This window comes from Macaca mulatta, chromosome 1, assembly GCF_049350105.2.
Source record: "Macaca mulatta isolate MMU2019108-1 chromosome 1, T2T-MMU8v2.0, whole genome shotgun sequence".
In the NCBI taxonomy this organism is placed as follows: Eukaryota; Metazoa; Chordata; class Mammalia; order Primates; family Cercopithecidae; genus Macaca; species Macaca mulatta.
In genome coordinates, this window is record NC_133406.1 from 83,508,852 (window position 1) to 83,526,763 (window position 17,912).

At 42.6% G+C, this 17,912-nt stretch overlaps 1 protein-coding gene and 1 long non-coding RNA gene across 3 annotated transcripts in view; one reads left to right on the forward strand and one right to left on the reverse strand.

Annotated features, from left to right (window-relative positions):
• LOC106993394 (uncharacterized) overlaps positions 1-3,172 on the reverse strand; it is a 56,339-nt gene extending 53,167 nt beyond the window's left edge. For both annotated transcript variants that reach the window (XR_001439623.3, XR_003719204.2), the window contains exon 1: positions 2,003-3,172. This is a non-coding gene — a long non-coding RNA (uncharacterized LOC106993394). The remainder of the gene's footprint in view (positions 1-2,002) is intronic.
• Positions 2,717-16,152, forward strand: SRP9 (signal recognition particle 9). Its single transcript, XM_015115259.2, has 3 exons — positions 2,717-2,903; positions 9,339-9,407; positions 14,938-16,152. The coding sequence occupies exons 1-3, from the start codon at positions 2,832-2,834 to the stop codon at positions 15,055-15,057; spliced, it is 261 nt and encodes an 86-aa protein (XP_014970745.1). The 5' UTR covers positions 2,717-2,831; the 3' UTR covers positions 15,058-16,152.
• The last annotated feature ends 1,760 nt before the right edge of the window (positions 16,153-17,912 follow it).

Here is a 17,912-nt window from a genome sequence, read left to right on the forward strand (position 1 = left end):
AAATCTCATGTTGAACTCTAATTCCCAGTGTTGGGGGAGGGACCTGGTGGGAGGTGATTGGATCATGGGGGTGGATTTCCCCCTTGCTGTTCTTGTGATAGTGAGTTCTCACAAGATCTAGTTGTTTAAAATTGTGTAGCACTTCCCCCTTCTCTCTCTCTCTCTCTCTCTCCTGCTGCCATGTGAAGAAGTGCTTGCTTCTAAGCCCTTGATTTGGCCCTTCTGCCATGATTGTTAAGTTTCCTGAGGCCTCTGCAGTCATGCCTTCTGTACAGCCTGCAGAACTGTGAGTTCAGTTAAACCTCTTTTCTTCATAAATTACCCAGTCTCAGGTAGTTCTTTATAACAGTATGAGAATGGATGAATACGGATACACATCAACATAAAGAGAGAAATAATGGACACTGGGGACTCCAAAAGGGGAGGGTGGGAAGATGGAAAGGGTTAAAAAAGTACTGATTGGGTACAATGTTTACTATTTGGGTGATGGGTACACTAGAAGCCTAATCCCCACCAGTATGCAATATACCCATGTAACAAACATGTACATGTACCCCCTGAACCTAAAATTAAATTTTTCAAAAAAGAATGCATTGTAGTGTGACTGGGGACATTCACATAATCAAGGGCAATTCCCATAACTTCTTCCTCATCTTGATTTCTCTGCCTCTGTAGAGGCTAAGGCTGGGCTACGCTTGGAGATGCTGGAACTCACAGTGATGGGGACCCTCACAATGGAAATCTGTTCTTTACTGTCATTCTCTCCATACTATGAGGCAGGGACTGGGCCTGTCTTGTTCACTGCTGGGTCTCTAATGCCTAGCCCAGCTCCTGGTGTTTGTCCAGGGTGGACATTTGTTTTATTTTTTGCTGAATTGAATTGAAACTGATCTCTTATGTTCCTTGTGACAATTGAATTGAAACTGATCTCTTATGTTCCTTGTGACAGAAGGCAAAGTTGGCATTGTCTTAACTTCCATTGTTTTCATCTTTAGGGAAAAACCCCTACACCTGGGGTCATTCTGCCCAACTCTGCTCTCTCTGCCTCTGCTCATTGCTCTTTATAGCTTCCCTCAAAACACACACACACACACACACACGCACACACACACACACACGCACACACACTTCTCATTAACTGAGGATTTGGGTCCCTGGCTCATAGCCTTCTCCTTCATCTTATTCCCTTTCTTACTCATACAAGACTTTAATTTTGTGTGGACAACCCAGCCTCACCAGTGACTATTGCTACTGTAAAATGTTAAACCCCAATATCCAATCTGACTAAAATTTCTTATTTCCTGTTATATTGAATTCAGATTTCCTTTAATTCTGGTTTCTTAGTTTCTCTCTTTTGACCCAATTAATTACCATCTATCTAGCATGGATCCCATAATTTATGAGTTCAGTCACTCTCTTACCAATACCTTTAACATTCTTAGTCCTTTGTTCTTCTTCCTCATGTACCCTATAAATCCCTAATATCCGTCTTTTCCAGTCCAAAACCCAAGCTTCTGGGTGTTGCTGGAGACAGACCCCAGTTGGGGCTATTCCCAGTTTCAGCTTATGATATGATCTCCAGTTTCAGCTTTCTACTCTACTTCACATACTGCTTTTGAGTTTCTTTCTTTCTTTTTTTTTTAGATGGAGTCTCGCTCTGTTGCCCAGGCTGGAGTGCAGTGGCCCAATCTCGGCTCACTGCAAGCTCCGCCTCCCAGGTTCACCCCATTCTCCTTCCTCAGCCTCCTGAGTAGCTGGGACCACAGGCGCCCGCCACCACGCCCGGCTAATTTTTTGCATTTTTAGTAGAGACGGGGTTTCACCGTGTTAGCCAGGATGGTCTCGATATCCTGACCTTGTGATCCACCCGCCTCGGTCTCCCAAAGTGCTGGGATTACAGGCGTGAGCAACCGCGCCCAGCCTGATTTTTCTATCTGTGTCCTTCTCTAAAAGTTATAAACATGCACAAAATCTTTCCATCTCAAAATATAATACTCTTTACCTGGTGTCCCCTTCAGGCCATCTTCTTTATTTTGTTTTCACTTTTGCGACAGTGTCTTGCTCTGATGCCCAAGCTGGGTGCGTAGCGCGATCATGGCTCACTGCAGCCTCGAACTCCTGGGCTCAAGCGATCCTCCTGCTTGGAGGATCAGATTTCTTATCCTTGCATAAGTGATTATATGGCTTCTTCCTCATCTCCTAAACACCAGTCATCTGACATACACTGCAGATCTAAAATGGGTCTACGCGTTCTGCTCTTCCTTGCCCACCTGTTGAGCTTGCGCCGCTTCTGTGAGCCTCCGCCCACCCACAAGTGATCGTTCTTCCTTTGCGCTTCACTAACCCGACATAAATGTTTATCATATAAAGTTTTCCGTTGCACTCTTGTGTTTATGTCTCCTGGCTTCTTCACCAAGCTGTGTGACAGCTAGGCCCTGTCGCCTCCTTCCTCGTATCTGCAGCGCCTATCGCAGTCGCTTAATCTTTGTTGAAGGAAGCTGCGGTTCACCCGAGTGCCGCGGGACGGACGCCGCTCATTCGGCCCTACAGGGGGTGCTGTGGCAGCCGGCATTGGTTGCCCTGCCCTCCACTTCTCTCGCTCAGCTCCCGAGCCACACGCCCTGGGCTCCGCCCACTCCCTGACAACATCCCTTCTGCCCATTGGGCGAACATGGACGGGGCTGTCCAATGGAGCGAGGCGTTGGTGCGAGGAGCCGCCGCCATCTTGGGGCTGCTGGGACTCGCGTCGGTTGGCGACTCCCGGACGTAGGTAGTTTGTTGGGCCGGGTTCTGAGGCGTTGGTTCTCTTTACTTTTCCACTTCAGGCCACGATGCCGCAGTACCAGACCTGGGAGGAGTTCAGCCGCGCTGCCGAAAAACTTTACCTCGCTGATCCTATGAAGGTAAATCGCTGGCGGGGCCGCTGCTTTGGGCCCCAGCCCAGGATATCTTCCCGCCATCCACTCGGCCGCTGGAGCTTCCCCAGCGCTCCCAGGAGGTGCTGGGAATGAACACAAATGGACTCTGCCAAGTTAATGTTCCGCTGTCTCGTCCCCTTCGTCCCTGATTAAAGCGGCCCAGTGAGGCCCTGAAACGGGCAACAGCCAGGTTCATCTCAGCCCTAAACATCTCTACAGTCGATCTTCCCCCGCCCCAGTCCCTCAACTTCCCTTAAGGCTTCGGTTGTTTTATGAGTCCCTGAAGCCAGGGCTCCTCCCCCTGCAGTTTCCTGTCCTTTGTCTTGGTTCACTTTTCCTGTACCGCCTAGGCGGTAAGGGTACCTTATGTATATGAAACTGATGATGTTTTTCTACTGCCGCTCAGACAGTCTTGAAAGCATCATTCTTGATTCCAATTTGAAAGCATCTGTACCCCTTCAGAATATTGGTTCTTAGTATTTTGGGAGTCACAGGCTTTGAGAACATAAGAATAATATTAGCACCTTTCCTCAGAAAAATGTACGTATACGTAAATGTTTGCAAACAATTTTAGGGGATTCATGGACCTCTGAAATACATTCTTAGCCCCTGCAAAAATTATAATGGAGGTGGATGTCGGAAGTTAGCTCGTTATTAAAAAGCAAAGGAGTCCAAGTGATGGGAGTTTAGCATTCGCATCTTTCCTTTCGTCTCTTGAGGTTTTGCTTATTTTATTGTCATGTCTGAAGAATTATATGAAGTATATTCGTGTTAATTAAAAGTTCTCCTTTTTAGAACTCAGCATATTGAAGGGATTTTATACTGGAAATCTCAGACCTGGTTATGTATGATGCTGCTTTTGTTTTCTGTCTGTTGTAACTCAATCATCTCTTTTGTGCTTCATTCATTCCCCACTCTCGTGTTACTGAACCCCAAGTTAAATTAGGTTCTGTGGGAGACACAAAGGTGAATGAGATGCCGTTGAACCCTTAAGGAGCTGGTGTTATTGGAGGGTATTAAAGATACAGTGTATTGTGACTATATCCCTCAGAGAAGAAAGAAAATGAAAAGGGGATGGATAATCTCAGAAAACTGGGGCTCAGGAATTTTTTTTTTTTTTTTTTCTTTTGAGACGGCATCTCGCACTGTCGCCCGGGCTGGAGTGTAATGGCTCAATCTCAGCTCACTGCAACCTCGGCTTCCTGAGTTCAAACAATTCTCCTGCCTCAGCTTCCCGAGTAGCTGGGTTTACAGGCGCCCGCCACCACACCTGGCTAATTTTTTGTATTTTTAATAGAGGCAGGGTTTCACCATGTTGGCCAGGCTGGTCTGGAACTCCTGACCTGTGATCCGCCCGCCTTGGCCTCCCAAAGTGTTGGAATTACAGGTGTGAGCCACTGTGCCCAGCCCGGGGCTCAGGATTTACTGTGTGAAACTATTGATGATCATTAAGTAATATGAATTATGTTTTAAGTTTATGCAGTGAGCTGGTGACCTGTAACTCCAATGCCACATGTTGTTTATAGTGCATATAAGTTTAAAGTGTGCATCAAGAAATGTTGATAATTATGATTAAAAATAGTATTAGACCCACAGAAAGGCCTAGGTAAGTAACAAGCTGTAAAACATTCTTAGTTCTATTTTTTTACAATAAAATGATACAATAATAAATAATGGAAATACTGTATTTTTTAAATTGAGTAATTTGTTTATAACACTGGTGACTTCTGATTGCTTCATTTGGTTGGCTTCCCTTGTTTGCAGGATCATTTGTTTCTTCATTCAGACAATGGTACTCTGAGACCATACAGGACTTTTATCCAGAAGTACCCACAGTATAAACTAAAAATACTTGAGAAACAGTAAAGAATATGTAAATTCACATCAAGAGTGACTGTACTGTAATAATGTGATGGCAGTGGTAGAGAAAATGAAAATACTTAGAGCATCACTGTGAGCAAAGTATGTCTAGAATAGACAAGAGAGAGAATATTTCATCTCTTACCCAGTCAGAAAATTGCAGTTGGCACAGGCTGGAGTGCAGTGGCACAAATCACAGTTCACTCCAGCATTGAACTGGGCTCGAGTGATCCTCCCACCTCAGCCTCCTGAGTAGTTGAGACTACAGACATGCCACCATGCCTGCCTAATTTTTTTTTTTTTTTTGAAGACGGGGGTCTTGCTTTGTTGCCCAGGTTGGTCTTAAATCCTTGCCTCGGATGATTCTCCTGCCTCAGCTTCCCAAGTACCTGGGATTACAGACGCAAGCCATGGCGCCTGGCTTGACTGATATGTTGAGAGGGGAGAGGATGAATGTAGATGAAGAGCTTAACAGTTTTTTTATTTATTTGTTTTCCGAGATGGAGTTTTGTTCTTGTTGCCCAGGCTGGAGTGCAGTGGCACAATCTTGGCTCACTGCAACCTCCACCTCCTGGGTTCAATCGATTCTCCTGCCTCAGCCTCCCAAGCATATGGGATTACAGGCTCCTGGCACCATGCCCAGCTAATTTTTTGTATTTTTAGTAGAGACGGAGTTTCATCATGTTGGCCAGGCTGGTCTCAAACTCCTTACCACCTCAGGTGATCCACCCACCTCGACCTCCCAAAGTGCTGGGATTACAGGAGTAAGCCACCGCGCCCAGCCGACTTAACAGGTTTTTTTTTTGAGTGCCTTATAGGTGACAGACATTTTACATGTTTATATGTTACAGGCATTTCATATATATTTATGTGTATTTACATATATTTATACATAATACATGAACAATTACAGCAACGCATCAAAGTACATAAATGAATGATTTTAGATATGTTAAATGATTTGCCTAGTTTCTTAAGAGATTAAGATGAAATTTGGACCCAGATCTTTGAACCCCAAGTCCATTCTGTTTCTGCTAGGGCTAAAGAACAAATTTTGTCAGGTCTCTGGAATCTGTTTTCCAAAATTCTCTGTCTTCTCTCCCCAACACATTTAACCTGTTGATTATACCGAGTATCTTTTTACCACTCTTTCTTGCATTGCTATAATTGAAGATGGCATTACCACTGGATTATGTAATAACCTCTCTGTTGGTCTGTCAGCCTTTTTAGTTCCTTAACACTTCTGCCACAATTGTCTAAAAAACAAAAGTTGAATTCTTCATCTCCTGCTTAAAAACTGGTTATTCTTTGATAACTGGATATAGTCCCAACTCTTAGTCTGACCCATCTCCAGTCTTTCTGGCTTTGTCTCACCATTTTCATGATCTTCAGCTGTAGTCTCATGAAGCTACAGAATTCATTGTATCCTTGTTCAGAATGGTTTTTCAGCCTTCTGCCTTCTATAAGGTTTAAAAAAAAAAAAAAAAAAGCATTTTCAAAGCTACCTTATTTTTTAGACCTTCCTTTTTCCCAGTCTAAATTACTTGTTTTTTCTCTTTAGCATTTTATATGTATATCCTTTTATAGGGCTTAATTCATTTGTCCTTGTGTTTTGGTTATTTTTGGTAAAGAACCTTGATTTCTTTTTCTTTCTTTATGGCATCTGACGTGGTGACTCAGCACCCTCTAAATTACCAAATGGACCCCTTTATAAGTAAGTTTGGCCTTTTTTCTTTTCTTTTTTTCTCTTTTTTTTTTTTTTTTTGAGACAGAGTTTTGCTTTTGTTGTCCAAGCTGGAGTGCAGTGGTGTGATCTTAGCTGACTGCAACCTCCACCTCCCAGGTTCAAGTGATTCTCCTGCCTCAGCCTCCCGAGTGGCTAGGATTACAGGCACCTGCCACCATGCTCAGCTAATTTTTGTATTTTTAGTAGAGAAGGGGTTTTACCATGTTGGCCAGACTGGTCTCAAACTCCTGACCTCATGAGTGAACTCTTGCCCTCTCAAAGTGCTGGGATTACAGGCGTGAGCCACTGCGCCCAGTGGCCTTTTAACTCATTTCTCCTAAATGAAACCAGTGAGTTCCTTTAACTGAGAGTTAAAACTTCACATAGTTGTCAGGCTTAGTATATTTTTAAGTGTTTTGTTTCTAGAGAACTGAATTTTTAAAATATGTAAAACTGAACTTACTAGATCAATAAATAGAATCAGGTATTCTAAAGATAATTAACCTAGTTACTACTTTTTTTTTTTTTTTTTTTTTTTGAGACGGAGTCTTTGCTCTGTCACCCAGGCCGGAGTGCAGTGGCACCATCTCGGTCTACTGCAAGCTCCGCCTCCTGGGCTCACGCCATTCTCCTGCCTCAGCCTCCCGAGTAGCTGGGACTACAGGCGCCCGCTACCACACCTGGCTGATTTTTTGTATTTTTAGTAGAGACGGGGTTTCACCATGTTAGCCAGGATGGTCTCGATCTCCTGACCTTGTGATCCGCCCGTCTCGGCCTCCCAAAGTGCTGGGATTACAGGCCTGAGCCACTGCGCCCGGCCGTTACTACTATTTATATCTGCTTAAATGCTTGATGAGTTCCCTTTCCTCCTTCACTCAGACAAATCACATATAGTGATATAACTTTTTTTTTTCAATCTCAGGAATGCAAAGACCATAATGGGGAAAGCTGTAGGTTGCAGTTCCATTAGCCCTTTTTATTTAGTTTCCATAATTGTCTTGAGGCCTCTGGTGCTAGATCGTAACCATTTTAAAATTATGTTTCTGAGGCTGGGCGCGGTGGCTTATGCCTGTAATCCCAGCACTTTGGGAGGCTGAGGCGGGCGGATCACGAGGTCAGGAGATCCAGACCATCCTGGCTAACACGGTGAAACCCCGTCTCTACTAAAAATGCAAAAAATTTGATGGGTGTGGCGGCGGGTGCCTGTAGTCCCAGCTACTTGGGAGGCTGAGGCAGGAGAATGGCGTGAACCCGGGAGGCGGAGCTTGCAATGAGCCGAGATCGCGCCACTGCACTCCAGCCTGGGCGACTGAGCGAGACTTGTCTTGAAAAAAAAAAAAAATTGGCCGGGCGCGGTGGCTCAAGCCTGTAATCCCAGCACTTTGGGAGACCGAGGCGGGCGGATCACGAGGTCAGGAGATCGAGACCATCCTGGCTAACATGGTGAAACCCCGTCTCTACTAAAAATACAAAAAATCAGCCAGGTGTGGTAGCGGGCGCCTGTAGTCCCAGCTACTCGGGAGGCTGAGGCAGGAGAATGGCGTGAGCCCAGGAGGCGGAGCTTGCAGTAGACCGAGATGGTGCCACTGCATTCCAGCCTGGGTGACAGAGCAAAGACTCCGTCTCAAAAAAAAAAAAAAAAAATTACGTTTTTGTTTTGGCTTGTAGATACTTAGCAGTTTTTATTTTGTTTTGTTTATTTTGAGACGGAGTCTCGCTCTGTCCCCAGGCTGGAATGGAGTCCAGTGGCACGATCTCGGCTCACTGCAAGTTCCGCCTCCCGGGTTCACGCCATTCTCCTGCCTCAGCCTCCCGATTAGTTGGGACTGCAGGCGCTCGCCACCACGCCCAGCTAATTTTTTGTATTTTTTAGTAGAGACGGGGTTTCACCGTGTTAGCCAGGATGGTCTCGACTCCTGACTTCATGATCCACCCGCCTCGGCCTCTCAAAGTGCTGAGATTACAGCGTGAGCCACCGCGCCTGGCCGATACTTGGCAGTTTTTAAAACAGCTAGCTAAACAAGAGTTACTGATACTGGTTAGGGAAAAACTGCGATACCTGTGCTTGAATCCATCACTGAAAGAAAAAAAAATGTTCGTGGAAGTGTTCTTGAGAGATGTCTTATAGGAATATGCTAATAACTAAATGCCTTGGCAATCTGTAGAATATTGAACATAAAGTATTGTGTAACATGGCACTTCAGTATAGGAGTTATTCTGGTTTTTGGAAAAGTTGTTGGTGGAGACTTCTTTTCAAGGCAGAATTCTGCTTTTATGTAATAATGCATTATGTTCTGCCTTCATGATAAAGACCTGATTTTGCTGAATATTTTAGTCTGAATCCACTTGCTAAGATCCATGGAATAATGGAAAGTGTGAATTGCACTGACCTGCAGCACTGTTTGCTAAGGAATGGATTTGGTCTTTTTAACCAGCCATTTCTGCTAAATGTTTTTCCTCCTTTTCCTGTCATCCTCTGTGGCTAGGTGTGTTGGTGTATATTCTTATTGGCAAGAAATGCCACCTTGTAAGTCTCACAGACATTCCCTGAATGTGGATGTGTTTTGAGAATGTTCAGTACATCTCTTTTCAAACTGTCTGCAAATAAAATATCCAACCTTTTTAAAGTCTTAAATAAATAAATTGTAGCAAAGGAATGAACTAAAATAGCTGATTTTTTTTTTTTAACCTCATTTCAGTTTATAGTAAAAATGCCTTTAGATGTTTGGGGGTATTTATTCTAAAAGGATCCTTTTCAGCCTACCTGAAGACTAAATTATTTATGAGAAATGTCATCTGTCTTCATTGTTTCTAAATATGTATTTTTGTTTCAGGCACGTGTGGTTCTCAAATATAGGCATTCTGATGGGAACTTGTGTGTTAAAGTAACAGATGATTTAGTTGTAAGTATACATGTTTATTTGTTACATACTTTCAGATTTGTTTGTCATTTGTTTGAAATTATTTACTTGGAGTTTATGGAGATTACCCATTAGGATGCTTATTTTGCATTTCATTCAAAAATGAAGAACCTCATTCTAGCAGCTACTTTTATAGACCCTCAGGAAATAATTTAACTTGCTTTCTTAATGCATTATGTCAAGTGTCATTTACTAAGTGCTGTCTTCAGACCTTAAGCAACAGGAATGTAGAGACCAAACTGGATGTAAGGGAGTAAAAGTTTCCTTTAAATGACAGTGTTTGAACACAAGTTACAGGCTTTATTCTTGTATTTCCTGCCCTTGATATGCTCACTCTTGTTACTTCCTCATATCCCATTCATTCCTTAACCCCCTCATATCCCATTCATTCCTTAACCCTCTGCCATCCGTTTTCTGCATATGGTATTCCACTGAAACTGCTCTTTATGAGAGCACATCAGCAGCTCCTTTATTTTCAAAGCCAATGGTCTTATTATTCATATCTTACTTGGCCTCCTTGCTGCTTTTGATAGAGAACCCCACTCTTTCATAGAAATAATTATGTTGGCACTTGTGGCTCTGTTTTATCTTGGTCTTACTATTTATTCTGTGTTTCTATTGTTTCTTCTTTGCTTTTTTTTTTTTTTTAAATGTGCATCATATATATATGTGCTTCTCTAGGATTCTGTCCTTGATTGTCTTTTCATACAGCTTCTGGAGCAGTTCATTTAGTTAAGTCTAATACTGCACCTATCTATGTCTACTTGCAAATGTGTGTTTAGCTCATATTCTTCTGACTAGCATCTGTACCTCACATACCCTCAAAATTCGTTTGTCTACACTGGAGTTTATCATCTGTTCTTAAACTAGCTCCTCATGCCTGTAATCCCAGCACTTTGGAAGGCCAAGGCGGGTGGATCACAAAGTCAGGAGATCAAGACCATCCTGGCTAACACGGTGAAACCCCATCTCTACTAAAAATACAAAAAAATTAGCCGGGCATGGTAGCAGGTGCCTGTAGTCCCAGCTACTCGGGAGGCTGAGGCAGGAGAATGGCGTGAACCTGGGAGGCGGAGCTTGCAGTGAGCAGAAGTGGTGCCATTGCACTCCAGCCTGGGTGACAAAGCGAGACTCCGTCTCAAAAAAGCAAACAAACAAAAAAAACTACCTCCTTCTTCTGTTCCTACCTTCCTACTTTTAGTTGCATTATTTTCCACCTGGTCAGAAATCTGGGGATTTTTTTTAATTTAAAAAGTTTTTAGAGACAGGATATCACTATGTTGCCCAGGCTGGTCTTGAACTTGTGGCTTCAAGCAGTCCTCCCCCTCAGCCTCCCAAGTTGCTGGGATTACACACATGGGCCACAGTGCCCAGCCCAGAGTGATTTCTATTTTTCTTTTTTTTTGAGATGGAGTCTCGCTCTGTTGCCAGGCTGGAGTGCGGTGGCTCAATCTCTGCTCACTGCAGCCGCCGCCTCCCAGGTTCGAGTGATTCTCCTGCCTCAGCCTCCCAAGTAGCTGAAACTACAGCTGTGCACCACCACGCCCAACTAATTTTTTTTATTTTTTATTTTTAGTAGAGACAGGGTTTCACCATGTTGACCAGGATGGTCTCCATCTCTTGACCTCGTGATCCACCCATCTTGGCCTCCCAAAGTGCTGGGATTACAGGCGTGAGCCACCGCACCTGGCCTTTTCTTTTAATTTGTTTGTTTGTTTGACGGAGTCTCACTGTGTTTCCCAGGCTGGAGTGCAGTGGCATAGTCTTAGCTCACTGCAAGCTCTGCCTCCTGGGTTCACGCCATTCTCCTGCCTCAGCCTCCTGAGTAGCTGGGACTACAGGCGCCCACCACCATGCCCGGCTAATTTTTTGTATTTTTAGTAGAGACGAGGTTTCACTGTGTTAGCCAGGATGGTCTTGGTCTCCTGACCTCATGATCCACCCACCTCAGCCTCCCAAAGTGTTGGGATTACAGGCGTGAGCCACTGCGCCCAGCCTTTTTTTTTTTTTTTTTAATAAAGAGGGAGTCTGGCTCTATTACCCAGGCTGGAGTGCAATGGTTCATTCTTGGCTCACTGCAACCTCTGCCTTCCGGGTTCAAGCGATTCTCCTGCCTCAGCCTCCCAAGTAGGTAGGATTACAGGTGGGCACCACCACACCCGGCTAATTTTTGTATTTTTAGTAGAGATGAGATTTCACCATGTTGCCCAGGCTGATGTTGAACTCCTGACCTCGAGCAATCCACCTACCTCGGCCTCCCAAAGTGCTGGGATTACAGATGTGGTCCACCATGCCCAGCCCCAAAGTGATTTCTAAAAGGCAAATTTGATTGTTCTCCCTTGCTTAGAAGCCTTTAAACTCCACCCTTGCATCCCCTCTAATCTCTGTAATTTCTGTATTACATAAGAACTCCTTTAATGTGCTGTGATGTGTTAGGCCTCAGTGCTTTTGAACATTCTGTTTCCTCCTTTGCAATATTGAATCCCACCTCTGCCCCTAATGTGGCCAGACTGCTGCTTATCTTTCAAAACCCAACTCGAGGATTGCTTCATCTCTTGCTTTTCATTTTGGCTTTTTGTGCTGTATCACGATTCTTTTATCACATTTGTCTTTTTAATAGACTGCGCTTCAAGACAATAGAGATAGATTAGTAATATTCTTACGTGTTTTATTTCCATTGCCTACTACGATATCTTGACCCAGAGAGCACTCAGTAAACATTTTTAAAATACATTAGTTCTTTTAAAAATTGTATAGAGTGATTTTTAAAATCACTTTTGTCTTTGGTCATATATTGTATTTGTGTTCAGGGTTCCATTATGAAATTGCATGAAGTTAGACCTTTTAGTGATTACCGTGTCTTCTAAGAGCCAGTTGAATTTAGTGAGTAGCTGAACATGTGAAAAAGGAAGAGTGAATTGAGATGTAATATGCTAGACATAGATTTAAGAGATGTGAATCCTAGCTTAGTCATTTACTAGCATTTTGGCCATGGAAAAGTTTAAGCCAAAAGTTTAGCCTTCTGGTCTCAATTTCCTCATCTGTAAAGTATCATAGTGATAGTAAAAAAATATATGAAAGTATCTAACATTAGTGGTTACCCTTGGTAGACTGAGTAAATGTTTTCTTTTGTTTGTTGGTTGTTTTGTTGATTGCTTTTTTTTTTTTTTTTTTTTTTTTTTAGAGACAGTGTCTTGCTCTGTTGCTCAGGCTGGAGTGCAGTGGCTCACTGCATCCTCAACCTCCTGGGCTCAAGCGGTCCTCTCGCTTCAGCCTCCCGAATAGCAGGGACTACAGGTGTGCACCACCACACTCAGCTAATTTTTAAATTTTTTTGTCTAGACAGGGTCTCATTATATTTTGCCCAGGCTGATCTGGAACTCCTGGACTCAAGCCATCTTTCTGCCTTAGCCTCCCAAACCACTGGGATTATGGGCGTGAACCACTAAGTACTTCTTAAATCTTGACATTCCACACTGAGAAAAATTTTAATTGTGATTGTCACAGAGTGGTTAGGTATACCTGCTGAAGAAAAACCCCTATGTCCTGTCTTAAAAATAGGGGAATAGGCCGGGAGCAGTGGCTCACGCTTGTAATCCCAGCACTTTGGGAGGTGGGTGGATCATGAGGTCAGGTGTTCAAGATCAAGCCTGGCCAAGACAGTGAAACCCCGTCTCTACTGAAAATACAAAAATTAGCTGGGCGTGGTGGTGGGCACCTGTAATCTCAGCTACTCGGGAGGCTGAGGCAGGAGAATCGCTTGAACCTGGGCAGCAGAGGTTGCAGTGAGCCAAAGTTGTGCCACTGCACTCCAGCCTGGGCAACAGAGCTAGATTCCATCTCAAAAAAAAAAAAAAAAATAGGGGAATAACTGCAGAACAAATTTTAATACAAAAGGCCTTATCTTCAATTGATGGCTCTTTTTGCCTTGTTAATAATTAAATATAATTAAGGATCCGTGTTAACTTTGACTTTTTTATAATCCCATGTATGCATAATTTTTCTAATCCCATAATTGATTTATAATACTGTCTTCTACGGACCTAAAATCTTTTTCTGTCAGAAACTTCAGTGAGAAGGTATGTATATTCTCTTGTAGCACATATACTGAAAATTTAATGATGAAGTTAATACGGCCTTTTCACAAGATTGCTGCACAAATTTGTACAATGCATGGATAAAATTTTTTTTTAAGTGAGTTGTTTAAAAGGCTGGATGAATTCAGATCAATTGGGCATGATGAGGTTGAACTTCAAGTTAATGATTGACTTTTATTAGAGGATCATTAGTTCCTGCTGTTTAAAACTCATGTGAACCTTTAAGATGGGCTGAAGAAAAGTGGACCTATATTACAAAATGAGGGAAGGGCTACCAGCTTAAAATTGCTATTTCTGAAGATTCTACAACAGATGGCTTTATGACCAACCATAAGCAGATCTTAAGTATCTAGTGAAGAATTTAACGCTAACAAGGAAGAATTTGGTTTGCTTTAAAAGTAGTATCTTCAAGCCTGGGCAACATGGAGAAACCCCATCTCTACTAAAATAGAAAAATTAGCTGGGTATGGTTGTGTGTGCCTGTAGTCCCAGCTACTCAGGAAGCTGAAGATCACTTGAGCCCAGGACACAGGTTGCAGTGAGCTGAGATTGTGCCACTATACCCCCAGCCTGGGTCACGGAGTGAGACACTGTCTCAAAAATACATATCTTCAGAAAATCAAGATTTTTTTTTTTTTTTGAGACAGAGTCTCACCCGGTCGCCCAGGCCGGAGTGCAGTGGCATGATCTCAGCTCACTGCAGCCCCGACTCCTGGGTTCAAGCAATTCTTCTGCCTCAGCCTCCCCAGTAGCTGGGAGTACAAGTGTACGCCACCACGCCCAGCTAATTTTTGTATTTTTAGTAGAGACGAGGTTTCACCATATTGGCCAGGCTGGTCTTGAAGTCCTGACCTGGTGATCAGCCCGCCTCGGCCTCCCAAAGTGCTGGGATTACAGGTGTAAGCTACCACTCCTGGCCAAGAAAATCAAGATTTATCTGGTTTATGTGTTGACCAGCTATACAGAGAATTCTAGATTTTTTTCTAAAAATTATCAAACCCCCAATTTCACCAGTAGAAAAAGGTATTTTAAGATTTCTGGGTTTTTTTCCAGCATAACTCAGTTACTTACGGCTGGGAGAAAATACCTAGGGAGATAATCTAATACCTAATTCTAAGCCTTGAGTTCTTCTCATCAGACTATAGTAGGATTTAACATTTAACATTTTTCAGAAGCTTCTAATAGACTTCATTTAGTTTTTTGTCCACAGCAGTGGCATTTAAATTACTATACTTTAAGACATGGAATTGCTGGAGGCTTGGAAACTTGAGTGCAATTTTCCTAGTACGACCCTCCAAGGAGAATAGAGCAAAACAGTGGTAGGAAAAACTCAAAATTTTATCCAATTGTATGTTTTCTACATTGTCAATATCTAGTTTTATATAGTTAATGTGTACTTCTAAAATTTCTGACAGTGTTTGGTGTATAAAACAGAGCAAGCTCAAGATGTAAAGAAGATTGAGAAATTCCACAGTCAACTAATGCGACTTATGGTAGCCAAGGAATCCCGCAATGTTACCATGGAAACTGAGTGACTGGTTTGAAATGAAGACTTTGTCATGTACTTAGGAAGTAAATATCTTGAAATAGAGAAAGTGTTGGGACAGAAAGTACTTTATGTAACTAAGTGGACTATTCAGAAGCTTAGAGGTCATTTTTTGTAATTTTCTTTTTAATGTTTACATTAGAGAGCTAGGGATGCAAATGTTTTCAGTTAGAAAGCCTTTATTTACTTTTGGAAATTGAACAAGAAATGCATCTGTCTTGGAAACTTTGCAGATTATTTGATGTTAGATAAAACATGTAATTGTTTCTCTGGCAAATTTATATCAGTAATTTGAAAATGAGATATTAGAAAAAAACAATTCTTAAATTTAGTTCATCTTTAAAAGAACATTAAATATAACCATTTTGTTGGATCGATGTGTTTCTTTTGGAGCATAAAATGTATGCTGTTGTGACCAATAAATATAAAATATGGAAATTGGAATTAACTCCATACCATAGTATGCATTGTTATGCATACGGTGCACCTAATTATGTATACCAGTGTAGTCTCAATTATATCTAAAAGTAGTTGTGACTAACAAGTATGCTTTGCCTTATTTCCACATTTAAACTACCTTTTAACGTAAGGGATTTGTAGTATCAGCTTGTTGAGCAATGACTTTGAATCGAGTTTTCAGTGATCAGAAGCAGCAGTTACTTGAGTGCATGAATGGAATGATAACTATAATGTAGTGAAACCACCATATTACAGAAATATTTACTACATATTTTCCATCTGTAGTTTCTCAGAAAGGCTATGGATTAGTTGAACTGTCAAATCTTGCATACTTCTGTGACACCCTTGCCCGTTTTCTCTAACCAAGGTGTTAGGTGTGACTGTCACAACTGTTAATGTTTTCCGGTAAACTAGAAGTATAATATTATTTGGTAATTATATTTGTACCCTAATTTTCACCACCTAAATGTAATGTTGATTCCCAAGAATGAAATGAAGGCACTACATTGAAATATGTTTTGTATAAATTTGTCATGTTGAACAACATTTTAGCATGGTAAGTTCCCTTAGCTATATGAATTTTGGCATGTTTCAGAGAGATCAGTAAATAAAATATTACATAAAATACATTGTTTGTGTTGAAGTTTTTAACTTTCCAGAAATTGTTGATTTCTGAGCTGGGATATACTATATTCATTTAGTCCAAAATGAGCCTAGTAATGCTGAAAGCAAATTTTTTGTTTCTCAGTACTTTATATTACATGACTTTCTCTGCACTATATGTTAATGGCAAGTTTGTTTTCTTGAATTAGAAAAGTAACATCAAATAGTATAGGATTATTTTGGCTTTTTGTTTTTTTCCCCCAGAATTAATAGGATCACCGTCAGGGAAGGGGAGAGGTTTGACCTTTTTCCCTACAGAGATGACCTGAAAAGGAGAGACCGGCATTTGGGTTATTTGAGTCCTGGTAGCTTGTAACAGAATGGTTAAGAACAGACATTCCAAGTCAAGACTGCCTGGCTTTCAATCCTGGTTCCACTATTTCCTAACTCTGTGGTCTTAGACTAGATACTTTTCTAAGCCTTCATTTTCATCTCTGGAAATGGGGCCAACGATAGTACTTCCCTTGTAAGACTGTTAAGATTAAACATCATGATCCAAGGCTGGGCACAGTGGCTCACGCCTGTAATCCCAGCACTTTGGAAGGCTGAGGTGGGCGGATCATTTGAGGCCAGGAGTTTGAAACCAGCCTGGCCAACAAGGTGAAACCCCATCTCTACTACAAATACAAAAATGAGCTGGACACAGTGGCGCACTGTTGGGGTGATCAGGCCTGACACCAGGCCATGGGCGCTACAAAGTCCAGTAGGGTCAAAGAAACAAGAAAAGACAAGAGTACATAAAGTGAGCCAGGGCATGGTGGCTCACTCACTCCTGTAATTCCAGCACTTTGGGAGGCCAAGGCAGGCAGATAATGAGGTCAGGAGATCGAGACCATCCTGGCTAAGATGGTGAAACCCCATCTCTACTAAAAATACAAAAAAAATTAGCCAGGCGTGGTGGCAAGCACCTGTAGCCCCAGCTACTCGGGAGGCTGAGGCAGGAAAATGGCGTGAACCTGGGAGGTAGAGCTTACAGTGAGCGGAGATCGCACCACTGCACTCTAGCCTGGGTGACAGACTGAGACTTGGTCTCAAAAACAAAAAAAGTGCATAAAGTGGATCGAGGGATCCAGTGCTAGATTGGAGGCTGTGAAGACCCCACGCTCTGGGAGCCCACACTATTTATTGGTGATCAAACAAAGAAGCAGGTGGTGGGGACGTAAGGGTAAACAGGTGAGGGCGTGAGGATGTGGGGGTAGAAAGGTAGTGGTGCATTAAGCATAGCTGTGACTGTTTAGCATTTCCTTTGATGCATACAGAATATGCTCTGCTGCTTGAGATAATGGAGGACATGTTTACAAGTAAGACGCAAGGAACCAACAAGTCTGTGCACATTCCAGAGGCTACAAGGGGTTTTATGCCCTGTGCCCTGGGTTCCGTCCAAGCCACGAGGGGTTTTATTCCCTGGGCTGAGATTGTGGTGTGGCAGGGCAGCCTTCCACCCTTTGGCACAGAGCTTGGTGTTAAAGGCCACGAGGGGTTTTAGACCCTGGACATCTTTCAAGACTCTTACATCATGACAGACAAGCCAGTCCTGCCTCAGCTCTTCTACCAACATGTTTCCCTTTTTTGCAAAACCACCACAGCTATCATTGCTTGTTCTCAGTGGGGGCTTTCTCTCCAGATGTGGCTTCCACGTCTGCAGACTATATAAAGACAACACAGATTAAAAGCACAATCATTATTGAAATCACAGAGTCTCCAAGTGTCTTGATCCATTTT